This window comes from Bos javanicus, chromosome 17, assembly GCF_032452875.1.
Source record: "Bos javanicus breed banteng chromosome 17, ARS-OSU_banteng_1.0, whole genome shotgun sequence".
Lineage (NCBI taxonomy): Eukaryota > Metazoa > Chordata > Mammalia > Artiodactyla > Bovidae > Bos > Bos javanicus.
In genome coordinates this window covers 69,572,080-69,598,782 of record NC_083884.1, presented here as the reverse complement: position 1 = coordinate 69,598,782, position 26,703 = coordinate 69,572,080, and the positions used below count along the sequence as shown (strand labels likewise).

Sequence of the window (26,703 nt, the reverse complement as noted above, 5' to 3'; positions counted from 1 at the left end):
CTCAAAAACAAATCATTTATACTTAAATCCAATGTGTTAGCACAAAAGGTAAGAAATGGCCTTCACACAGGGTAAAAAATGCATTCAGGTAAGCCATATATTGTTATGTGTATTCTTTTGTGGAATTCATCAAGAAGAAAAAGCAACCCCTTCTAAGGGTACAAAGACTCATAAAGAGCTCACAAAATTAGAAAATTACCGCCTGTAGATCCCCACTTAAAAATTGATAAAAATACAAATTCCCAAAGAGCTTTCTTTTTAAAATTATTTATTTCTGGCTGTGCTGGGTCTTCATTGCTGCTGGGGCTTTTCTCACGTTGAGGCGAGTGGGGGCTTCTCTCTGGTTGCAGTGCACACACTTCTCATTGCGGTGACTTCTCTTGTCACAGAGCACAGGTTCTAGAGTGGGCTTCAGTGGTTGCAGTATGCGGGCTCAGCAGTTGCATCTCCTGGGCTCTAGGGCATAGGTTCAGTAGTCGTGGCACACGGGCTTAGTTGCTCCACGGCACGTGGAATCTTCCCAGACCAGGGATGGAGCCCGTGTATCCTGCGTTGGCAGGTGGATTCTTTACCACCGAGCCACCAGTGTCAGTCACTCAGTCATGTCTGACTCTTTCAAACCCCATGGACTGTAGCCCACCAGGCTCCTTTGTCCATGAGATTCTCCAGGCAAGACTACTGGAGTGGGTTGCCATTCCCTTCCCAGGAATTGAAGCAGGTCTCCTGCATTGCAGGCAGATTCTTTACCATCTGAGTCACCAGGAAAGCCCCCCAAAAGCTTTAATGGCTTAATAAACTAAGAACATCGGTCTCTACAATTGACATGGTACAACATTAGCTGGCCATCTTTTTATAGCTGTTTGGATGTGTTAGTAATTACTAGAGTCATTTAAGAAGCTTGGGTTAACTACCTGTATTAGAAAGAAGTACTTTTCCCTCAGGATTTAAACTTAGCATAAAATTTTTTAAAAATTCTATATCCACAGGTTATTGTCACCATACAGATGAGTTCTTTAAAGAAGAAGCTTGTCCAAGAGTCTCTCTCTAGGGTACATGACTATTGCTATCTACCCAGCTGACTGCAACAGAGAGAACAGGCCCCACTTCACAGAGTACTGTGAGGTGACAGACACTGTGTTGTGGCCCTTACTACCTAAGGCCTAAAGCTCAAAACAGCCTGCGAGGAAGGAAGACCTGTCCTGAAGATGTGGCCAAAGTACACGAAATGATAAGGACATATTTAGAATAGGATTTTTCAGACAGTGCTACATAAACCTGTTTTGTCCTGGGATTCCTTGGTCTCTTTACTTGGGTTCTGTGTCCTATTTCTCAAGTAGAGTTTGGTTTTAAGAGTTCTTATCATTTAAGAATTTTTAAATTTCAAGTATGTCTCTTTTCATCATTTCTGATCCATGACCAAATTATGGTCTGAAGTATTTCAGATACAAAACAGAAATGGTAACCAAAAGCATGTGAGAAGTAAGAAGAAACTAGGAGCTGAACACATTCCGGATCAGGCTGTTTGGTAAAGATTTAATGCAATACAAAGATAAGGAACCTGGGAGGAGGAAGAGCATGTTTGGTTAGAAGTTGAAATTCCATTTGATGGTGAATTTGAAGTATTCACCAATTTGAAGTATAATAAATATGTCTGCATATTGATGGAGAGGTCAGTTTGGAATAGGGAGACAAAACCAAACCAGAGAAACAGAAGAAGACAAAGATGAATGCAAAACATGAGCAAAATAGAAAAACAAAGCCATAGAAGAGATCAGCACAACCAAAAGATGACTTTGAAGAGAGAAGTAAAAAAGTACTGATTTGGGTCAGTATAACCCAAGAAAAACAAATGAGGCACAAATAAATACCAGATATAAAAATAGGGAAATAACTACAGAAGCAGAAGTGATTTTTAAAATTATCAGACCTCCATGAATAATATCATACCAAAACATGAATACTTGAAGACAGGGGAGAAAGGTCAGTTATTTATATTTTTGGTGTGATATTATTCATGGAGGTATCTTGTAATTTTAAAATTCACCTCTGTTTCTGTAGCTATTTCTCCTTGTTAGAGGAAAAATATAGAGTATATCTCTGTAAACTTTAGAGTGGAAAAAATTTTTTTAATAAAAACTGCCAAAGATAGCTGAAAAGACTGATAAGTTAAACTATGCTAAAATTAATATTCTATTCATCACAACACACCATTAAGACAGTAAAAAGGCAATTCATAAAGTTGAAGAGATATTCACAATACATGTATCTGACAAAGGACTTATGTAGAATATATATTCAGAACTCCTACAAATTCATAAGAATGAAAGACAAACCCAATAGAACCCAACAGAAAAATGACAAAAGACTTAAAAAGAAATTTCACAAAAGAGGACATCCAACATGGCCAAGAAACATATGAAAAGGTGCTCATCTTCCTTAGTCATCAGGAAACTGCAAATTAAAACCACAGTGACATACCACTACACACCCACCAGAATGGCTAAAATTAAAAAGATGGAAAATGCCAATGGTTGGTGAGGATGTGGAGCAACCAAAACCTGCTGATGGAAGTGTAAGTTGACACAAGCACTTTGGAAGTTGTTTTGTAGTATCTATTAAAGCCACTCATATCCTGTGACCCAGCAATTCTACTCCTAGCAAATCTACTCCTACCAGAAATGTGTATATTTTACTAAAAAACATGTTCAGAATACTTGAAGAAGTGAAAAAATGTCTCACACTCCATGATTCCACATCTACAAAATAAAAAACAAGAGAAACTAACCTATTCTAATAGAAGCCAGGAGAGAGACTCTAATAGAACAGTGACTGCAAAGCAGGACTGAGTTTTCTCAGAGTGCTGTACTGTTGTGTTTCTTGACCTGGGAGCTGATTTCCATGTGTTTTCAGTAGGGCTGGAATAGGGTGAGGCAAGCAAGACGCCTAGGGAGCTGCACTGAAGGCGGCACTCTCTCCTACCTCCCATCCCAGTCCTTAGGTTCAGTTTGTGAATATTTATTGAGCTGTATCATTATGATATATGGGCTTCCCTGGTGGTACTAGTGGTAAAGAATGTGTCTGCCAATGCAGGAGACACAAAGAAATGCAGGTTTGATCCCTGGGTCGGCAAGATCCCCTGGAGGAGGACATGGCAACCCACTCCAGTATTCTTGCCTGGAGAATCCCATGGACAGAGTAGCCTGGTGGGCTAGAGTCCATGGGGTTGCAAAGAGTCAGATATGACTGAGCATTTGTGCAAGATATATATTATGACGTATGTTGTTTTCTGTATGTGTATTATACTTGGGTTTTAAAATGTAAAAGGAGTCTGGTCTACCTGACCCCACAAATAAAAATTAACTCCAAGTAGAATAAAAATTTAACTGTAAAAAAGAAAAACCTTAAACTTTTATAACAAAACAAACGAAAGTATCATAAATGACCTCAGATAAGGAAGGATTTCTTAACATCCAAAAGCACGTTAGAGGAAAAGTTTGACTACGTTAAAATTAAGAACATCTCTTTAGCAAAAAGGAGCTTAAAGAAAGTGAAGAGATAAGCCACAAACCTAAAAAAAAATACTGTAACATAAATAATGGAAACAAGTTATTATTTAGGATATATTTTTTAAATCAATGAGGAAAAGATAAATAACCCAATAGAAAAATGCATAAAAGTCTTGAATAGTTACTTTATATACGTAAAAAACCACAACAGCCAATACACATGAAAAGATGCTTAAGCTCATTAATAATCATGGCAATGCAAATCAAAATCAAATCATTTACATCCAGCGGTTAGGCAGAAACCATAAACATGGGTAATACCAAGTGTTGTCAAGGATGGCAAGCACCCCCTCCACTGGTGCCGGAGCACAGACTGGTACAACCATTGTGGAAAACAGTTTGTCACTACCTAAGAAAGCTGAGAATGTGCAAGCCCTAGGACTCTTGGGAACAGTCCTCTGAGACGCTCTTGCATGTGTACAAGGAGGTGTATACATGAATGTTTATAACGATTACAAAGAGAAAGAATGTCTATCAAGAGTACAATATCCTACAGCAGTGAAGACGAATGCACTCTAACTTAGGGTTATCCGTAACACTTGTACCCCGGTCATCAAGAACTTAATTATACTTACAGTGAGTATGAATAAACACTTAGAATATTTTTAAATGTTTAATATGCTCTTTTAAGATAAAGAAAATCCCGAATTTTCTAAGTTCATGGGTACTTTTTGTAAAAAGAAGTATATTATTGGGTTGGCCAGAGAGTTTGTTTGGGTTTTGCATAAGGTGCTATGGAAAAACCCAAACAAAATCTTTGGCCAACCCAACAGAAGGTCTATCTTTCCCTCCTAGCCATGGACAGTTTCATTTAACAAAGTCTATTTCCTTCTTGAATATAGTGCTTTTTTAGAATAAAGACTTGAGGTCAGGGGCTAGTTTTGTTTTTGTTTTTATACCCAGCACACTCCACTGGACGGTTATACTGTGATACGAGCTGTGCGGGAGCTGAAACACTCAGCTGGGTCTAACCAAAGCAGCAGAGGGGCACTGCGGCTTTGCCTTACCTCAGTGTTGCATTCCTCCTCCTCCTCATCACAGTCGAGACCCTGATGCGCAATCTCCGTCGTGCCGCTCTCCTGGAAGAGGCTGCTCTCCAGATCAGACACTCTGGTGGCTTCGGTTGTGACTTTTACTTTCATGCTGTGAAAGCCAGTGGAGACCATTCCCACTTGAAGGTTTACAGGCTCTCCTTCGAACAGCAGGAAGTGTGAGCTTACTCCTTCTTTAAAGCCAGGGGGCTGGTAATCATTTGGGGTCACTGCAAAATGGAGAGGGCAGAAAACCAAGAAAACTGTGAGTTTCAGGAGAACAAGTCAGGTTAGTCTTTTATGTGTAACAACAGCCATCTCTTTCAAAGGCTTGCCAAAATCCTTCTGTTTATCCAAAATACTACTTCAGCACTAAAGAGGGGATTTGACTAGAGGTCTGCACCTACCTGCATTGTAGTAATGGAGTGTCATAGTCAGTATAACATCGTTAGGAAGGGGTCCAAGGTTCTGCATCAGCATGTACAGTTTGCGGATCAGCAGAACACTGGCTTTCTTAATATCTTCACTGTTCATCCCACTTTCGAAGCTTGTGTTACTGCTGTAATCATGTAAGAAAACAGCACACTTTTCAATCACATATAATATTGAAAATGTATTTCAAAAAGAACAAAAATTTTTACTGTATGAGCAGATAAATATAAACTAAACGCAGGACACTCTTGAGACTATTTTAGAATGTAAATCAAAGGAGTTATTGCACTTTTTGCAATGTATGTACAAAGGGGTTCTTAAGTAGCAAGTTCCCTTAAGGCATTTTAAATGTGACCTGATTCTTTTTTATTTGATTTATAAATGACCACATAATTTAATACTGAGAACAATGGACTTGACATTTAATATTGGCTCTGTTGCTACCTAGCTGAATGACTCCGGTCAAGTCACTTAGACACACCAGGTGAGTTAGCTCCTTTGTGAGATAAGCTTACATGTTTCTACACCTCTCCAAATTAAATCGGTCGTCGTCTCTGGCCTTTGTACCATCTGGGTATCTCTCAGAGGCATCCCCTTCTCACTCTTGCATGGATTATCACCATGACTGACTATTCTTCCTGTTTTCCTTCTTGTTCACACTGCAAAACATTCTCCACACCACTGTAATACATATTCCTAAAAGGAAAATCCACTCGTGTCACTCAAGTCTTAAGTTTCTTATATTGTATCCATTACTTTTCATTGAAATTCGAGAACAGTGTGTACAATGGCCTTTCACCAGCCACACCCTCACCTCCACCTTCATCTGTAACTAGTCCCCGATTCCTTCTTACTCCCATGCATTGTGTATGCTGTTCACTCTGCTTATACTGAGCTTTCCCACTTGTCTTCCTGACACCTGTGTGTCGTCTCTTCAGGAAGTCTTCTCTGGTCATGCCTACACCTCACCCCTGTGCCCTCTAGACTGAGTGGCTGCATTTTTCATCTCCACAGTACTAAGTTTGGTGCCCAACCCCAGTAAGTACTCAATAAACATTTGTTGTATTGAGTGAATGAGCAAATTGGGCTAAATTACCTTCCAACTCTAAACATTTTTTATTTCTCTCCAAAAATTTCCCCCCGATTAGTCTCACATTTGAGTAGTTTCCAGGAAGGACTATGACTACAATATATTTGTACAATGCCTTTCACGTAGTAAGTACGCAATACTGAAAAATAATCCTTAGTAACTGAACTACTAGAGGTAGTATGAATTCATAAAACAAACATTATTAAGTAAACACATTTGCTCCTTTTTCAGTTCTGAACAACTTAAAGTTTTGTCTGCCAGGATCTAGTCAGTTTGAAATAAGTAACCAGAGGGAAGGGTGATAGCCATGAAGTTCATGGGATCCTCCAGTATACATCATAGTCATGAAATTGTTTCATGTAAAATCATACTCAAGACTTCCTTGTACTGTTTTTTAAAAGGAAAATCATCTTTACTATGTAAGAGGTGATAAGGTAATTTTGTATTAAGTCACCCGAGCAAAGGCCCAGCTTTGGTCTAGTATGCATTACCTTCTCTTCCTGAGTAGCAGAAAGATTTGGCCATTTCTGTTATACTGCTCACCTCTAGATATATGTGCCTTCACGACAAAAGAGATTAATCTGGTTGTCAGTGGCACTTAGATTTGAATTTTAGAGAGCAAAAGGCAGCTGTTTTATGTAAGAGTATATATATGAAAAGCTCTGAACACTCTGTAAAGTATTATACAGATGTTAGCTAATGATGTTTAGTACCTTAATTCTTATTCCTAGAACCTACTTCCTCTTCACATCCTAGTGCTGTCTGGAAATTTTACAAGGGAGAGGATTATAAGGGTATGAATCTTGGAGAGAAATTGTAAAACTTGTAGTAAGTGATGAGACAGAGCTCATCGTATGGAAAATTGAGAATAAGGCCATATTTCTCTTCAGTCATTCCTTTCAGAGAGACTCATGCCTCTGAGGTGGAGCTCTCTGCCAGCCAGGGCTTTTCTCCATCCTCCACCCGCCCCACTTCTATTCCGTCTCATTAGGAATACTCAGCTCTATCTGAATCCAAAAGCTGGGCGGGGAATGAGACATCTCCGTGTACCGAGGACCTTCTGAAGCAACTGTCCTTGTCCTTGCTATTTAATCCACTAGTGCACCTAAAACTTAAAATTTTAGACTTGATAGGGAAATGCAGTGCTTTCCAGTCTTTTCCATACAAGGATACAATATAGACGGTTGTATTCGTATGACATACGGGGGTAAGCAGATGAGAATATTTGTGTCTACAGGTAAAAAGAGCAGGGGCTTCGCCTATCCCAGTCCCCATCTGGCTGTTCTGAGGGTAGAAAGGATTGCTTTCTTGGCATAGCAGTTCAGAAGCTTTGGGTTAGTGGTTAGATAGAGCCTCACAGAGTTCTTCAATCAACACCACATGCACAGCCCCATCAATGTTATTTCTACTGCTGGGCTACCCAGCAGCCACCGTAAAGACCACCACCATCACCACCGCGACCACTAGGTATCATTTACTGTGTGCTTCTTACCTGCCAGGAACTGGTAAAGCTTTACCCATGCATTATAATTTAACAATCACAGCACCCATATGAAGTAGATATTATTAATTCCACTGTGCAGATGAGAATGCTAACATCTGGGGAGGCTGAATATTCTGTACAAAATTATATGACCAGAAATGTCAGAGCTGGGGATCCAAGCTAGATCTTTCTGCCTTAAGAATTAGGACTCTTGACCACTAAACTTAACTGCCTTTCGACCTACCAGTATCACCTACAAGGAGAAGAGGGAAAGAAGCAAAGGAAGCCTCTTCTCCCACCACCTTCATCCATGGATTTCAGAAATTTAAACAATTATTACATTCCCTTTTTATAATAGCAAGTTTTTTGTAAGATTATTGGGGAAGTTACAAGAAAGTGTAAGGCCTATCTCTGGCCTCAAGAGGTATATGTTTACCTCAATCCTATGTATTTCTTATATTTATTAAACAGATTCTACCTGTCAAAATCCATAGTGGCTCCTTCTTTTGTGTATTTGAATTTGAACTGGTATATCTCAGTCACTTTCTAGAAATATCAAAGGGAAGAAAGAAAGAAATTGCTTTCAGAAAATCTCTGCATTTTCTTATCTAGTAACAGGTGTTACTTATCAGGTGTTACAGGTGTTTTCTTATCTAGTAACAGTATACACCTTCACTGCTTCCCTTCTATACCCTTCATACTTGTTTGTTTTATAGCATGACATTATTCAGGAGTGATATCTCCAGATAAAAAGATAACAGTTTTTCTCCTCCAAGCTAAAAATGACTTAGATGGCATAGTCTATTGTTACTGCTTTAAAGCTGGAGAAACTAAAGTCCAGAGTCAAGTGTCTGACCTGGCTTTGGTCAGTAACAGTGGAACCAGCTAAGAAACCATTCATTCATGGAACAGACATTTATTGAATGTCTACTTTGGGTCAGGCACTGGAGTCACTGTGGTGAACGTGACAGAAAAGGTCCCTGTTTTTCCGGAGTACACAGACTGTGGGAGAAATGGCCAGTAAATAAGTAAACAAACAACAATTTCAGGTAGTAATAAGTGCTGTAGACAATATGAAGCACAGCCTGTGACAGACGACGGAAGGGCGAGGTGCTGACTGGGTTGGGAAGGGCCAAGGAAGCCCTCGCTAATGAGGTGATGTTTGAGCTGAGCCTCCTTGACAAGGGTCAGTCCTGCGCAGATGTGGGGGAAGGCGGGGCACCCCAGGCAGAAGAAACAGCGAGGCTAATGCTCTAGAGGAGGAAAGGAAGCCGCCTTCAGGATTACAGAGGAGGCCAAGTGGCTGATGATGAGTGAGCAAAGGGGAGAGTGTAGGAGATGAGGTTGTAGAGGAAACTGTGGTGCCTTGTAACTAAGAGGCTTGGACTTTATTCCAAGTAAACAGGAAGTGAATGGTGAGTGGTATTAAGCATGGGAGTGATTTGCAATTTTTAAAGATCACCTTGGCTATTTTAAGAGTTCAGAGAGGTGGGAACCATGAAATAATTAAGATGGTAGTAATTCAGGGAAGACTACAATGGCAGCAAGTAAACTAGAAAAATTTGAAAAACAACCAGAGTCTGTGGTATCAGATCTTTTTTTTTTTTTTACTTTCGTGATCTTGCACTAAAAACTAGAAACCACTGCTATCTGCCAGCTATAAATAGAGACAAACATAAATAAATAAGCTAGAAATAGAGAGGGACAGATTTCCTCGTGAGAGATGTAGTCCATTTAAAATAAAATGATCGCCTAGCAGTTGAAGCTAACATTTGACCCAGATACACATACAGTTGACTCTTGAACAACACAGGTTTGAACCATGCAGGCCCACTTAAAAATGGATTTTTTTTCAATAGTAAATACTACAGCTGTATGTGATACATGATTGTTGAATCCAGAGCATGCAGAACCAAGAATACAGAGGAACTCTGTGCAAGGAGGGCCTGCCATGAATTTCGCATGGCCTTCCACTGCATGGGGCCGCCACCCCAACCCCTTCGTTGCTAGAGAGTCAACAGTAATCTACCCACAGAGCTGGAGAAGGTGCTGAAGACAGACAGGCAAAGGCTGTGAGTTTAAGTCAGAACACAAAAAAGACTTCCTTCATCGTTTCAGTGTTTTGTTCCTTGACAGTGTGGGAATGGGAATGTTAGATTGATGAGGAAAAAAATCACAACGTTCTTGTTACCTGTTTCTATCTGAGATTTGGTGTCCCATTAATCACAGTCAGCTGGTTCTGGGGATACTGGCTCATGCTGCTTACATTCTTAAAAGACTAATTTGCAATGGAGTTAATTTTAAGATAAAAAAAATTTTCTAGCAAAACAGTCTATGTGAGAAATCAAACCAAGATCAGAAGGCTGCTTTGTGAGTCCAGTAGGAGAGATGTATGAGACTGGAGGAGCCCACAGCAACAGGTTTTCTCCCAACAGGCTAGATACACAACACCCTTCTTCGTGGATGAGGGTGTAGCTGCCCTGTCAGGTAAACAGTGCCTGTTCTTCCTGCCCGCCCGTGTTTCCCAACCAGCTCTAGCTTTTTGATGCTCCAAGCTATCTTTTAATTGTATCAAGAGTAGATCCCATAGTGGTTGATAAAAAGTTGACACTTTCTTATTTGGTCTGTAGGGCAACTGATTAGAGTCATGTTTGTAATTGTTTTTCACTGTGTGTGTTAGTTGTGTCTGATTCTTTGCGACCCCAGGGACTGCAGCCCACCAGGCTACATGGAATCTCTAGCTCCATGGCATTCTCCAGGCAAGAATACTGGAGTGGGTAGCCATTCCCTTCTCCAGGGGATCTTCCTGACCCAGGGACTGAACCCAGGTCTCCTGCATTGCAGGCGGACTCTTTACCGTCTGAGCCACCAGGAAAGTCCAATTGTTTTACAGAAGATACTCATGCTTAATAACTTCAATCTGTGTCTGATTGATCAAAGAAGGTATATTTACAGCAGGCACTAGTCTCTTCTTAACACCTCATAAAACATTCTCCTGCTTTTCAGATTAATGTGTTGCCTAATAAAGATGAGCCTTTAAGCTGCTCACCAATAGTTTCTATTAATCATACTGAATGTATCCACATGGACCAGAGCAACAGCAACATATACAGCCTTTCATTCTCCCTCCATGTTCCAACCCACTGGCAAGACTTTTCAGGCCTGTCTCCAAAGCGCATCCCCAGGCCATCTGGTTCTCTTCACCTCCATTCTCTTCACCCCATCCAAGCCAAGACCAGCTCTTTCCATCTGATCTGCTTGCTTCCAAACTATTCCTCCTCCTCCAAATTCATTCTCTGTTCTATGGCCAAAAAAAGTTTGGAAAATGCAAAGCAGACCGTGTTGCTCCTTTGTTAATGGTTTCCCACTGCCCTCAGGATAAAATCCGGTTTACCTTGGTCCACTGGCCTGACTCATCTGTGCCCTGCCAACCTCTCTGACCTTCTCTTTTGCCTCTTCCTTCCACCCCACTCACCCAGCTCCAGGCCCAGGGCAGCCTCTCTGTCCATGAAGATACCTTCCTGCCTTCAGGCCTTCACACAACTGCCCTCTGGGGTATGCTGTCTCCAGTTGATGACAGTAATCATGATACTTGGGCACTTCCCTAAATGCTCTACATCTGCTCATTCTTACATAGCCAGACTGGGAGCAGGCATTACACCGTTACAGATGAAGCTAGTGAGCAGTAGAGCTGGGATCGGACTCTGGCGTCTGCAGTGTTAACTCCTGTATTGCTATGCCAGTCCCATGCTGTTGCCTTTCACGATCCTGCACAGGGCGGCTCTTCTGGCCACTTAGTCTCAGCTCAAACAGTGGCCCCTCAGGGAGACCTTCCAGGGACTGCTCTCCAATCTTTTTTCCTCCATTCCCACTTGGCACTCTCCAGCATACCACCTTCTTTTATTTTCGTAGCCTTATGATGTATCTGAAACTGTCGCTAACTTTTGTTTACTTGTTTATTGTTTACCCTCCTTCATAAGCTTAACGTAAGCTTCCAGACAGCAGGGACCTTGTCTATCCCATTAATTCCTGTGTGTCAGACACATAAGTGGAACCTAATTAATACCTGCTTAATGAATAGTCAGCCAGAATAGAGTTCACATTCAATTGGATTTCATCTTACAGAATTAAAAACGTCTCCAAAAGTATATTGTGGCTAGAAACAGGGACCATCTGTAGTTCAGTTCCTGCAATGATCTATTAAAAGTGGCGCTGACCACCTCTGGTAGTCACAAAGAAAACCGGATGGTGCAACGCTAAGAGCTGAGCTGTTGTGTCACCTGTGTCCGACTCTGCAACTCCATGGACTGTGGCATGCCATGCTTTCCTACCCTTCACTATCTCCTGGAGTTTGCTCAGATTTATGTCCATTGAGTTGGTGATGCCACCCAACCATCTCATCCTCTCATCCTCATCCAGCGAGCCGGCTCTTCACAGCAGGTGGCCAGAGTATTGGAGTTCCAGCTTCAGCATCAGTCCTTCCAATGAATATTCAGGACTGATTTCCTTTAAGATTGACTGGTTGGATCTCCATGCAGTCCAAGGGACTCTCAAGAGCCTTCTCCAACACCACAATCTAAAGCATCAGTTCTCTGGCACTCAATCTTCTTTATGGTCCAACTCTCACATCCATACATGACTACTGGAAAAACCATAGCTTTGACCATACGGACCTTTGTTGGCAAAGTGATGTCTCTGCTTTTTATACTCTCTAGGTTTGTCACAGCTTTTCTTCCAAGGAACAAGTGTCTTTTATTCAAATACAGTAATTCTTTATGGGTCTATCATGTGTTAGGTCACACATCTCATTAATACCCTCACCCACTCTGTAGCATGAATCTGCAGAGGAGCTACACTGCCCTCTTCACTACTTTAGTTACTTTTGCCAGTTCATCTTTCTTGAGGTGGAGCAACCAGGACAAAACCTCAGGTGTAGAAGCACCACAGCTTTGTGCAATGCCCCCAACACTGCTGGTCTCTGGACAGAATAAGCACACTTGTTTAAGCCAGAGGTTCGCAACTGGTGTACCATGACAACTCTTCACAGGAGCACTGCAAATTTTAGTCCATGTGTAACATGCTTTTTTGCTTCAGGTAAATATTAATGTTGTTATTGTTTGTGCAATTCTGCTTAGGGGAGGCTATACTTCTACCAATATGAGTTAAGAAACATGGTACCATATTAGATAAGACTGTTTATGTGAGAATGGTGTTTTGAGAGTATATAAAAGAGTGAGATCAAAGACATAAATAGTTCTCTCAGTGACTTGATGCTAAAGAGCAATCATGAAACAGTGTAACCCATGGATACTCTCAGGCTATGAGCATCGCTGTGCCATAGTTATACCATAATTATTGCTGAGATGTGTGGAGTCTTTTTGAGTCTTTTCATCCTCTTAAACATGCCACCAAATTATCTAGTAATCAAAAGTGTTCCATGAACACAGAGGTTAGGGATCATTGCTATAGGAAACAATATGTAAGAGTTCAGAATATTTTTTCTAGGTCATAAATGATGGCTCAGAACTTATCATATAATAAGCTGATTTTGCTTTCTAACTTTATTATATATATTGCCTACATCAAATTTCATTTAACAGTTTTCTTCCCACTCTGTAATATTTTTCTGTAGATAAGCCCAATTTCCTAAGCACAGTACTACCTCAAAAAGCCTCAAAAAATTTCAGACTCGGAGTTTCACATGCAGAAGAAAACTTAGTAATTTATTGCATGAAGGAAATGACCAATTTATTAACAATTTATTGGAGATCTTACTTTGGGAAACTTCTCTTCAAATGTACTGGAAAAAAAACCCTGAAAACTAAACTAAAGATAGAGATATACAGAGGTAGCTTAGGCACTGAGGAATTGTTACCCACCTGCATGCACCAGTTTTCTTCAGCCTTGCTCAAACAGCTATTTATAATCTTGCCAAAGAGTGGATAGTAAAGGCTAAAATAATGCTCAGCTTAGTTGTGAAGGTCACCATTTAGGCTAAATTCATAGGCTTAGGGAAAGAAAATTGAAAGCAAGGAAAGGGGAAGAAGAAAGCAAGCTGAGAGGAAAATAGAGGTCAGAATGAGAAGAAAGGAGGAAGGGCATCTCCTTCCATTCCTGTGCTGTGACCTCGGCTGCTGTTCAAAGCAGCACAGGTAACCACCGTGTACTCAGTACGATGACAGTCACTCTGGGGGATAAAAAGAAGACAAGGACCTTGTCCTCAAGAATTCACAGTCTGGCTAGGAAGATAAAGTAATCTATAGGAATCAAGAGTGTTGAATTGTGAGGTCCTGCTGGAAAAGGGAATTCAGAGAAGGAAGAACTTAGTGTGAACAAAATAATCAAAGAGGCTCTCATGGAAGTTTCAGATGAAGTTTCAGACACAAGTTGGCATTGAGGATGAGTAGGATTCAATAAGCAGAGGGAAGAAATTTACAGAGAGAAGGAAAAAGGTAAAGCTTGGAAATCTATGAGAAGGTCAGACGGGGAGAATTTAGTTAGTCTTTAAAAAAAAAAGGTTTAGCATGTTTATGCCCCAAAGACCACAAATAGAAAGGATTCAGCATTAGTCAAAATGAAAAGGAAATGCAGTCTTCATAAATCAGATTCTCACTGTTAAGGTGTTAGGGAATAGGCTTCAGTTCCACTCAGTGTTTTTCCCCAGTACTGCTAGGTAGTTTTTTAAAATTGCATAATAAAGAATTGGTGACATTTATAATAAAACACACAGAAAGAGCTCACTATGAGTTACTTTGCTCATTTGGTAGTCTAGTGACATAATCTATGGCCTCAACTCAGGTAAACATATTTAAATATACATATACTGCCCATCTCTATGTGTTCTTACCTCAGGTTCCTTGGGATTTGTGTAAAGCTATTTAAAGAAAAATAAACAGCATTTAATTTCTGAAACTAGATTACTCCTCACAGAATACATTTGCTATGTGAGGAGTTCAGTTTGTGATATATTAATCGAGTACTGAAATACATATATGCATAGATTATATATATCTGGAGATATATATTTCAAGGTAGAGGTGGAATAAGCTCTAATTTTGTGAACACAGACTTTATAGTATTCCATGAACATTGACTATAAGGAAATTGATAGCCAGGTATTTATAATTACTGTAACTGAGCTACAAATAAATTCTAAATAATTGGTTATGGTTTTAAATTTTTAAAATAATTTATATACCTATGACTCTCAGTAGTATTGTCTCATTTTCTTTCTGTTCTTAATGACATATACCATGCTATACCCAGCAGTATACAAAACTTCAAAAAAATCTGCAGAACTTCAAAAACAAGGAACTTTGAGTCTGTAAAGTAACTCAGAAAATGAAATCCTGATAGCTAGTAGATAGAACAGATAGTATATCCTATATATTTCCTCAGTTATTATAATATGCCAAAGAAATATATAGACTGTGACATTTTAGTAAAAGCTTTGATCGAGTTTTTTTTAATTCCAAAATGTCATAGGACAATGAAATTCAGGAAGGATGGGAGAGAGTACACTGTTTAACCTCTCACTTGCCAAAAGATAATGAAGCAGAGGCAGAGGGCTCGTCTTTAAATGCGTACTTACTGTCAGCACTGCCATGCGGAGCTGTAAGAGAAAAGAAACTGTTGTTACTACACACTTGCACCTGTGTTACTGTTTTTCAGTTAAACTATGACGTCAGAGGGGTTCCAAGAATTGGAGTAGAAAAAATATTCAGAAGGTCAGAGAAATGGATACTAATTATCCATTCATCCAAGTGAGTGTCTATTACATACCCAGGGTTCTGCTGGGGAGGGGAAGGATGGAAAAAAAAAAGATAACTATACTTACTCTCTATAAGTTACATTCTAGTTTGGGAGGGAAAAGATACACAAAATAATTCATTATAAGAGTTAAATATGCCATAAGCATCTCTAAAACATTTTGCCCTTTGAAAGGAATCTACTAGAGTTAAAAATCTGAAGTCTGATATGAGTTCTACAAAACCCCTGCCCTCCCTACGTATACATTACAGATCAGATTCTCTCTGTTTGAAAGAATAACAGAATACATAGATACAGAGACAGAATCAAGTCTATCACCAACTTTTAAACACTATGACACAGATGAGAAAATTTTCAGGACCATAACTTCCTATCAAATTATTCACCTATTTCACCCAAAGGACTAAAACTTTAGTGACGCTGTGTGGCCATTTTGGTTACTGCATACAACTGACTTTAAGACTACCCAGTGAAACTCTAACTTACATTATTTAATTAATAGCTCATTCATTCATTCAAAAGTAGAAATGGCCCCTGATCTCAGGGAACACGAATACCAGCAGGAGAGGACAAAAAAAAAAAAAAAAAACCCACACACATAGGTACATCATCACAAGTGTGTTAATTGCTATGAAGCAGTTAGGTTGTGAACATTAAACAGATGGACAATCTAGGCTGGGAGAAGGGTGGCAGGGGGCCGGGGCTTGTCAAGGAAAGCCTTTCGGAGGAAGTAAATATTTAGGCTGGGACATGAAGGATAAATTGGAATTAGCCAGATAAAGGGTGTGGGGTAGGGAAGAAACTTTTGCAGGAAAAATAATATGTACAAAGGTAGAAGGCACTCAGCATGTTCTAGAATCCTTGTGTGGCTTGAACTTGGTGAACAATGGTGAGAGTGATGCCTTAGAAAGTGTGATCCCTAGGCCAGCAGCCTCAGCATCACTTGGAACTTGTCTGAAATGAAAATTCTCACACCAGAAATTTGGAGGTGGAACCTGGCAATGTGTGTTTTACCAGGCCCTCCAGGTGACTCTGACGCAAGCTAACATTTGAAAACTGCTGCCTTGGATTATTAACTCATTTAATTCTCAAACAACCCTGAGGTAGGTTCTAATATTACTGTAAAGAAACCCTAAGAGGTAGGTTACATGCCAAGACACAGGAATTAAATGGCAGAACTAAGATTCACTTCAGGCTGGCTTTTTCCAAGCCTTGAGCTCTTAACTACTTTGCACTGCCCCTCAATGATGGACACTCAAGAAATGTTGCTCGATGAATGGACAGGAAAATGAATGAGTGCTGTTTGGTGTACTGGTGATGACCTTCTACCCCTCTCAACCCATCTAAATACTAAGGGCCTTCAAATCTCAGGAGTCATTTTCTCCCAAAGATTTCCCTCTTGCCTCTCACTGGCTGTAATCCCACTTTTCCATATTTCCTTTGCACATGATCAATATCTTGCCTTTGGCATTGCATCACTTTCTAATGAATATTATGATTATTTATACTTGTGATAAAGATGATTTTTTAAATAAAAATATCAAACTGATATGAAAAAACTCCAAATTTAATAGCCCAACCTGGCACAGGTAGAGAGCAATCAGAAAAGGTGCCAGCTTAGCCTTCGGCTGGGTTCCTGGAAGCTCCCCCTGAGCCAGCTGTCAGCCCTTTAGTTGCCAGGTTGTGGAATAGTCTGGGGAGATCCACGACTCCCCAGAGACTGGTGGGGTGAGGGGGAGGACATGGTGGGAGTCGTGTGGGGCCTCAGAGAAGCATTTATTTAGCGCTGGATATACAGTACTCCAGTATTTTAACAAGAGGTGCAGCTACACCAGCGTTCACTAGCTGGTCCTCAGTTGTGCACATGAATGTCATTCATCTTCTGCCTTGGTCTACAAGCTCTGTGTGTGCACAACCTCATGTCTGTTTTATTTTTGCATTCCTCAACCTCCTGGTCAGCGTTGAATAACTCATAAGTAATAACTGTCCAATGAAAAAGGAAGTGTATCAGTGCAACTAAATAATCCAATGTAAAGCTTACTCACCTTAAGTTTTCTTAAAGAAATAGGAATTGAGAAGGGGTAAAAAGACACAGATGGGGAAAAGGAGGAAGCAGTGGCACAAAGTTCATTTATTAAATTATCTCTTCCACTAGACTGGAGCTTCTAATTTTTATACCCTTCACAGCTGTCTTGGGCAGTGAGAAAAATCTAATGCACTTAAAATTCAGGCTGCATTTTTAACAATTCAAGCTATAATACTAGCTATTTTGAGGGAACAGGTTATATACATGTGCCAAACATAGATAATGAAATAACTGACATAGAATAAAAATCAAGTATTCAATTCCATCTTTTCCTTTCGTATCTGCACACTGCATCGCCACTCAATGTGCTAAATGCCAGATTCTTGTCTCCCCTGTCCCACATCCTGTGATCTCTTCCAGTGACTTCAGAGGAAATTCTGTGGTCAAAAAGATATGAGTATGTAAAAGAGAAAAGTGAGGGTGTCAATTCTAACTGATGTAAACGAGACACCAACAGGACAACAGAGACGTAAAGTAAAAAGAAACTGGTTAAGGAAGGCACGTAGGAACTGCTGTGCTCTTAAACACAACAACAAAATAAAGGCTAAAGTTTTCTTTTAAAGGGATAAAGGGTGAGTCTTTGATCCTGGTATAAACTTAAAGATGTTCTTACGTATCTCTTTTCCAAAGCATCAAAACAACCTTGAATCCTGTCAAGAAATAAATGCTTGATGTCAATTTGGATCAGACGCAAAGCCAAAAAGAATCCCAAGTACAAAACTAATTTACTTTTTTTGCTTTGAAATACTTTAAGTTGATAACCATCTCACCTTTCACCCATTTAATCATTTTCTAGAAACTCCTAGTATGTTTTAATGTATTTACAGTACTTATAATAAATAATAGGTAAGCAATTTTGAGGTAAGAACCACATCTTATTTTTCTTTTTGCATCCGGTAATGTTTAGCACACTGACATGTATTTGATAACTAATCAAATTTTGATTGATATTTTTCTTCCTTGTATAAAGAAAGTCTGTATTCTTAAAAAAGAAAAAAAACCTGAATGTCAGTACCTTAAAATAATATTGGATAACTGTTGCACATTTCTAGGAAGTTGTAAAAAAAAAAAAAAAATACATGAAAAGAAAGGAAGAAGGCAATAGTTTTAAGGAAATGATCTTACCAAATAAAGTCTTATGGGTAATTTCAGCTATAATAAAAATAATGTTGTTCAACTTTGGTGGAATTTCAGTTACTTACCACTTGATAATATGCAGTGACCCAGGACATTTTTTATCTTCTCGGAGGATTTTTAAACTGAGGTCTACAAAAATAGAAACATAGTCTGCTGTACTAAAATTGTCCATGCTAAGTAAGGGTATTTCCTTTCATGATTTTATTTATACAACTTACTTAGTTTTATAGTTTATAAAAACATTTTGAATCTCTAAATGTCTAATTTTAAAACAAATCCTATGTTGATAATTGGCTTAGTTCCCATTTTTATTATAGATTAGCAGTCCCCTCTTCTACAATATACACAACTGAGTTGGTTGTGAAATCAATTTGTGTCACTGCTCTGCTTCTGCTGAATTTTAAGTTATCATAAGGTAGTACTGAGACCAGCCAGCTATATCAAGCAATTTAAAATATACACCTCAATCTCAAATCACTTCTCTGGTATTTCTCTCTCAGTGGGGGGAAAAAAAGGATAAAAAATGTTTTCATGGGTTATTCTCAGATATTAATTTCCATCTGAAATTCAACCACTTTACTATAGGAAGGAAGAATAAGAAAAGCATTAAAAGTTTTGGTTTAGATTAGTCTAAAATCGATTACTGATTCATTTATGACTTCGTATAAATCACTTCACCTTTTCATCGTGTTTTCCTATTCTAAAATTGATGTTACCTCTGTTGCTGTTGAGGGATATGAAAATTATTACTGGGCATTTTAATGTCATGTGCTACTTTAAGTACAAACACCGAGAGGAACATATATAACTTCCATTAAAACTATCACAAAAAATAAAGCTGTAAACAATGGTATTGCCCTCCATGCATAGGTTAGTGATTGGCACACAGTAAGTGCTTAATTAATTACCCCAAACGTGTCTTTCTCCAATTCTATATTCCAAACAAGAGGAGAAACGGCAACTATGTGCTGCAAATAAACATTTTCACTATTACAGATTTCTATCCTGACCAGAAGAGCATAAAACAAATGAGGCTGTCGCAATTACAAATATGCTTTTGTGTTTATAGCACACATGGATTTCATTGATGCTCATGTAGAGAAGCAAATGGTGTTTAAGAAAACATAAATTGGAATGAGGCCTAAGTTATCATTAAATACAGATGTGAGAAACAAAGTAAAATTAGATTTTGAAAAATAACATCTTACAAGGAAACTTGTAGCCCTCTATATTTATTTTCCAAATGATACTTTCCCACTTTGGTGACAAATCAGCAAGATTTTCTGAATGGTTATCATAATCTAGCTTTTTAAAAAAATAAGATTTTTGAAAAACTGAAGAGTCCTAGGTACATTCTTCTTAATACAAGAGAAGGAAAGGAGACAGAAACAGCTTGTAATACAAGGAAATGAGATCATAAATTTAAGGACATAAGAAATAAAAGGAAGAAAACTGGAAAAGAGAGAACATTGAGAAAAGAACAGAACTGATTGGAATAGTAATTGTTGACATCTCCATGTCAATCAGTAGAGGGGTTTGGGATGGGTATGCATTTTTTTCGAGCTTATTTCTATATGCTAACAGAAAGAATTTTTAAAAACTTCTCAATTACAGTTCCTCAATGGGGAAGTCTGTCTCAAAGTTGAGACAAAAAATAGTGCAAATGTACAGCACCCACATAGATTTCAACCTGGCTGCTGCTTTTGTAGGTGTAGTTTAGAATTACTGGGCTTGTCCATACAGATTTCTTTTTTCTTCAGCCTGTCATTTGGTATCTGGCCAGGAACTAATGGTTCCTACAAGTAAAACCACTACACAAAGTGAAATTAAAATGGAAAATGAATTAGCAAATTGATCCTGACAAACAGGCCCATGACCTGGAATTAGCACACTCCATGAGAAATTAAAGTTTTACTCCTGCCAAACAGAGGGAAAGGGCTCCACCAGCCAAAGTAACCATTTAGTTAGACTTTACCATCCAAATGGCGTTCTCCGTAAGAGCTCTCTGGAAATAGGCCTCGTAGGTACGTTATACAAGAGATAGAAGTAGCAAAAAGTTTCTTCACCATTATCAGTGATTCATGCTCATTAGTGATTTGAGATGGAAAAACTGTTTTCTAGGAGGGAGGAAAAAATGAAAAAGATTAGTATTCTTTCATATATTCAGCCCATCATATCACTACCACAAGCAAAATGGAAAGACTTTTCAAGACCTCAAGTCTGATACCTTTTGAGATAATCAAAAGGAAACAAGGTTTTGAATATTGCTTTAAATTAGATCTTCACTGGCAAGGGAGAGAAGAAAGGTAGAGACAGGTATTCAAGTAAGTCAAGACTAATATAATTTATTTTACAATGATCTGTGGATTTGAGGCAAAACTGGGCGTTTTCCTCTGATGATGTGATCTTCCCTTTCACACACTCCTCAGAAGGCGCTGCAAGCCGCCCTTCGCCCCTCCATTCTGTACTCTTCTCTCCAGTCGCCAAGCACATCCTGTCGCTGGCCTCATCTCAGCCCTCATACCATGTGGCTCTACTGCAGTGTCTGACACTTTTACCCACACTCTCTCTCTCAGCTTCCATAACACTATTTTCTTGTTTTTTCCCCCATCTATCCTCCATAGCTATTTCAGTCTCTTTTTTTTCTTCAGTTTTTCTGCGTTTTCTGGGTGTTGCTCGCACCCCAGAATTCTGTCTTCAGTCTTTTCTCTTTCCATAGCTCTCTGTTCTTGAGTCATTTCATCTAGTCTCATTGCTTCATCTGCAGCCAGTACAGAGAAAGTGTCCTTATTTCTATTCTGAGCTTGACTTCCATGTCTATTTTCCGAACATCTATGCCCAGACCACTTTGTAGACCTCTCAAACTCAGTTTCTCTCTCTCACCCTGACTGAAACCTGATCCCAAGTTTCAATCTCAAACAAATGAACCAGCGTCCACCTCAGTCAAACCATCCAAGCCAGACGTAGAGTCACCTTTGGCTTCTCGCCCCCCTCCATACTCCATATCCAATCACACAGTACTCTTAATTACTCCATATCCAATCACACTGCTGCTGCTGCTGCTAAGTCGCTTCAGTAGTGTCCGACTCTGTGCGACCCCATAAACAGCAGCCCACCAGGCTCTCCCGTCCCTGGGATTCTCCAGGCAAGAACACCGGAGTGGGTTGCCATTTCCTTCTCCAATGCATGAAAGTGAAAGAAAGTGAAGTCGCTCAGTCGTGTCCGACTCTTAGCGACCCCATGGACTATGGCCCACCAGGGTCCTCCGTCCATGGGATTTTCCAGGCAAGAGTACTAGAGTGGGGTGCCATTGCCTTCTCCATCCAGTAACACAGTACTCTTAATTCTAGAAGTGACTCGTTTTCTCCTTTCTCTTCTCGCTGACTTGGCTCAGGACGTGCTCATTTCTCCCCTTTATTACTGCAGTAGCCTCTGACCTCCCTGCCAATTGTTCTCTTCATTCAATCTGTCCTTCATGTTGCCGTCATCATTAACTTTAAAGAATACAAATCTTATCATGACACTCCCAGTGTTCATACAGGATAGAGCTCAAGTGTGGCATTTGAGAACTGTCAAAACCTTATCTTTGCCCAATTTTCTTGCCTCATCTCCCAGCCCTCCCCTCCTTCATTCTCTCCCATGCACCCTTCTCTTTAGCCACATGGAACTACTCTTCATCGACTATTCTGCTACCACGTATTTTCACGTTTTGTGCTTTGCTTAAGCCAAAGTTCTGCAATGCAGGTGACTCACACATGAAGCTGAGCACAGGAAACCTGGTACAAATGAGTACTACTGCATGATTGCTCTTATATAAAGTACAAAAGCAGGTGAGATGAATCCATGTTATTAGAAGTCAGGATGGTAAAGCTCCAATAACCTTGTTCAAATTCAGAGGTCTTTAAACTATGGCGTGCAGTTTCAACTGTTCAGTTTTAGTAATTCTGTTACTTGGAGGCAGGTATTACCCATGAATATGCCTTTAGATGAAAGAGATCGCCCCAAAAGCTTTTCTGTATCTAGATCTGGTTCTAGAATGTCTTCTGGACATGATTTTGCAATTTAAGCTGCTTCTTGGGTACACTATATAGTGAAAATGAATTATCAGTTCATCCTTTTGGTCAAACCACATTATATTCAGTTTTTTAAAAAATGTAATTATTACTCTTGTATGTATGAGAGGAATTTGGGGGGGGTGGGTGGAAATTAATAGAGATCTTAAAGCCAGCCTAAGGTTTTTTATTTGTATTCTGTAACCAGTGGAAAGGCAGCAGGTTTGATCGGGTCAGTAGAATACTTGTTTTAGGAATAGTAAGCGATAGCAGAAGTAGGAAAGATCACAGTTTAAAGGGAATTTGATATGGAATGTGCACGTGTCTGCATGTAAGTGTGTAAAAGTTTACAGAAAATTGCTTTTTGTACCTATAGATTCTGAGAAATTAAGGTTCTTTGGGGTTAATTGGGTAATAGCTGGCATGACATATATATATAATAACTTACTGAAAACATGCCAAAACTTAGCGAAAATACTTAATAACCATCTGTAAAATTAAATAATCTAAAAATATAAAGACATTTATTTTAAATATGGAATCAAAAAGCCCATTTGTAGTAATGAAGATCAAGGACTGGAAAAGGCCTCTAGGATTGTTATTTTTCTACACTCCAGGAATTTTTTTCTCAGCTCAACTGGTCTAATATTTTAAGAGGTATCATGCACATTTTCATAAATGTCTAATACATGAAAATAGTATGGCTTAATAATAGAAAACACTATTGTAAGTTATTTTAATAAGAAAATGTGCTAATGATGTAATGTTTGACAGCTCAATTGTCAAGCTATGTGTATGTGAGTCGCTCAGTCGTGTCCGACTCTTTGTGACTCCATGGGCTCTAGAGCTCAGCTGTCAAGCTACGTGTGTGTGTTAGTTGCTCAGTCGTGTCCAACTCTTTGCAACCACATAAACTGTAGCCCACCAGGTTCCTCTGTGCATGGGATTCTCCAGGCAAGAATACTGGAGTGGGTTGCCATTTCCTTCTCCAGTGGATCTTCCCGAACCAGGGATTGAACCTGGGTCTCCCACATTGCAGGCAGATTCTTTACCATCTGAGCCACTAGGGCAGCTGTATGGCAAGTTATAGTATTTCTCTGAGCTTCAGTTTTCTCCTTATTTCAAGGCTCTATTGAAATAATAATACCAAGCCCTTGGCACAGTGCCCAGCACATGTAAGTGCTGAATAAATGTTAGCTTCTATAGTAGTTATTGTTGTTTTCAGTAAAAAAAATAGCAAAATCATACAGTCACTTGAAATTTGCTGGGAGAAGTAGTTCATGCAGTCCAAACTACAAAGATCTGTTTATATCAAAAGGTCAATTTGTTAATTGACAGCGCAAAAAATAACTGCCAAACTGATTGCAATCCATCTACCCAGCTAAGCATTTTCACCCCAGGAAGGAAGCACACTTAGGAAATCCGATGAGATCAGGAGTCTGCTTGTTGAATATATTGAATTCAAGCCAGAAAGATGACGGCTTTCTCTCTGCCCTAATTCTCCTTCAGCTTCAATCCTTCCTACCTCTGCTACAGCTTAATATTCTTAAAACAACAATTTACTCAACTGTCCCGGTAAAACTGCTGACTTTCCACTGATTGCAGAATAAAGCATAAGTTGCTTAGCCTGGCTTTTAAGATCCACACTAATTTGTTCCCAAAGTTCCTATTCAGTTAATTTTCCTACTTCTGTCCAACATGATGAAGCTCCACTCCAGTGGGGATGGGTTCTTTGTTACTCTCTGAAACATGCCATGCTCATTACTTAATTGAGCCAAGGCATATGCTAGTTTTTCCTCATGGAATTCTCTTCTTTCTCCTCCATCCTAATCCCTTTCGTTATTTAAGGCCCACCTTAAATCTTGTCTCCTTCCTGAGGAATATACAAACCATTTCAGTCTATACAAAAAATCTCTAAATTTCTATCATTTGTATTGTTTTACTTGTCACAAATATTTAATGCATATACTGCATTGTATACTGACTTACCTCTTGTAAGTCATTTCCCCAACCAGATTATAAACTTCTGGAACATGAAGATTCTTTTTTTTTAATTCTCTCAGAAAAGAACACAGTGTTACATATATATTATGTAATACTGAGCTCTCAATGAATAACTGAATGGCTCATTAACAGCTGTCATAGGACAAGATAAACTGCCCAGGTGAGCCCAGCAAGGCTGCCTGGCCCCGGCGTGCTCCCCCAGGGTCCTAGCTGCTCTCAGTGCCCTTCCCTTCAGTTCTTGTAACTGCATCACAGTGTGTATCAGAAGCTTCCTAACTGTGTCAGGAAGTGAATGTCTAACAAAGAACCTTTCTCTTTAAATCTCTTTTTTGTTTCTGATTTCTTTTACTCTTGCTGTTGTTCAGTCACTCAGTGTCTGACTCTTTGCAACCCCATGGACTGCAGCACGCCAGGCTTCCCTGTCCTTCACTGTCTCCTGGAGCTTGCTCAAACTCATGTCCACTGAGTCAGTGATGCCATCCAACCATCTCATCCTCTGTCGTCCCTTTCTCCTCCTGCCTTCAATCTTTCCCAGCATCAGCGTCCTTTCCAATGAGTCAGTTCTTCATATCAGGTGGCCAAAGCATTAGAGCTTCAGCTTCTGCATCAGTCCTTCTAATGAATATTCAGGATCGATTTCCTTTAGGATTGACTGGTTTGATCTCCTTGAAATCCAAGGGACTTTCAGGAGTCTTCTCCAACATCACAGCTCAAAAGCACCAATTCTTTGGCGCTGAGCCTTCTTTATGGTCCAACTCTCATATCTATATATGACTACTGGAAAAATGGTAGCTTTGACTATACAGACCTTTGTTGGCAAAGTAATGTCTCTGCTTTTTAATACTCTAGGTTTGTCATAGCTTTTCTTCCAAGGAGCAAGCATCTTATAATTTTGTGGCTGCAGCCACCACCTGCAGTGATTTTGGTGCCTGAGAAAATAAAGTCTGTCATGGTTTCCATTGTTTCCCCATCAATTTGCCATGATGGGCCCGGATGCCATGATCTTTGTTTTTTGAATGTCTCATGAGATGAACCTTCATCTGAAGATGCTTCGAGCCTGACATCTAGAACTCTTCCCTCAACTGGTACTTCTCTGGACTCATAACTTCACAAAACTCTTTTACTCTAGAAAGTCTAAATATATAAACATGAAACAAGCACCCAGGAAGTTACTTAGTAGGACTCTATTCTAATTTCCTGAACATCCTCAATCCATTAGCCAGTTAAAATGTAGATACACTCTGCCAGGATATTATGTACCAATTAACTGATAAAGCTGCTGTTTTAAAAAACACCAAAGATTAAAGTCATGATTCTGAATTAACTCACTAAATAGTCATTGATTTTCTTTTAATTCTTAATAAATACCTTAGATGTCTTGCGAATTCTGATAGAGCGAGAGAGCTGAACAGTGGCCATGATAGTAATGTATCAGGATTTTTTTAACAAATCTAACCTGTAGAAAAAAACATTAATTAGAGACCTTGCCTAACATAATCCTTTTATTGCGAATCTTCCAAAGAACTGTATAATTAGCATTTGATTGTATTCTTTGGGAAATCAGTTTAATAAACATCTCCACTACCAATTTTCTATAAATTAGAGTAAGATCTCTGGATTAGTTTTTCCAACCACCCAAGGAAAATATAAATTGACTTACTCGTTCCCAAATACATTTGGAGGAGAATAATAAATTACAAACCCCCTAAAGGTTCAACAATGTATTTTACTCATCCTTACTATTCCCTCAGAGTGTTAACAGCGCTCTCTATACAACAGGGGCTTAAAAAGTATTTCTTGAATTAACTTCACGTATAATTGATTTACAAAGTCAACTCAAAAATTAAAGTTTACATTTCATACCCATTAGGATGGCTATTCAAACAGATGGAAAATAACAAGTGTAGGTGAAGATGGGGCAAAATTGGAATCCTTGTACACTGCTGGTAGGAATGTGAAGTGGTGCAGCTGCTGTAGAAAGCAGTATGGCAGTTCCTCAAAAAGTTCAATAGGTTTACCATACTATCCAGCACTTCCACTTCTAAACTCAGA

At 39.3% G+C, this 26,703-nt stretch overlaps 1 protein-coding gene across 3 annotated transcripts in view; it reads right to left on the bottom strand.

Moving 5' to 3' along the window:
• Positions 1–26,703, bottom strand: part of HORMAD2 (HORMA domain containing 2) — a 71,043-nt gene that overhangs the window by 34,719 nt on the left and 9,621 nt on the right. For 2 of the 3 annotated variants that reach the window (XM_061385324.1, XM_061385325.1), the window contains exons 2-10: positions 26,020–26,107; positions 20,571–20,712; positions 18,661–18,724; positions 18,072–18,108; positions 15,194–15,214; positions 14,450–14,476; positions 8,081–8,148; positions 5,005–5,156; positions 4,574–4,827 (exon numbers count right to left, since the gene is read on the bottom strand). In XM_061385324.1, coding sequence (XP_061241308.1) covers positions 4,574–4,827; positions 5,005–5,156; positions 8,081–8,148; positions 14,450–14,476; positions 15,194–15,214; positions 18,072–18,108; positions 18,661–18,724; positions 20,571–20,712; positions 26,020–26,070 — 816 coding nt within the window. In that variant the 5' untranslated portion in view covers positions 26,071–26,107. The remainder of the gene's footprint in view (positions 1–4,573; positions 4,828–5,004; positions 5,157–8,080; positions 8,149–14,449; positions 14,477–15,193; positions 15,215–18,071; positions 18,109–18,660; positions 18,725–20,570; positions 20,713–26,019; positions 26,108–26,703) is intronic. The other variant, XM_061385326.1, reaches the window with a different exon arrangement.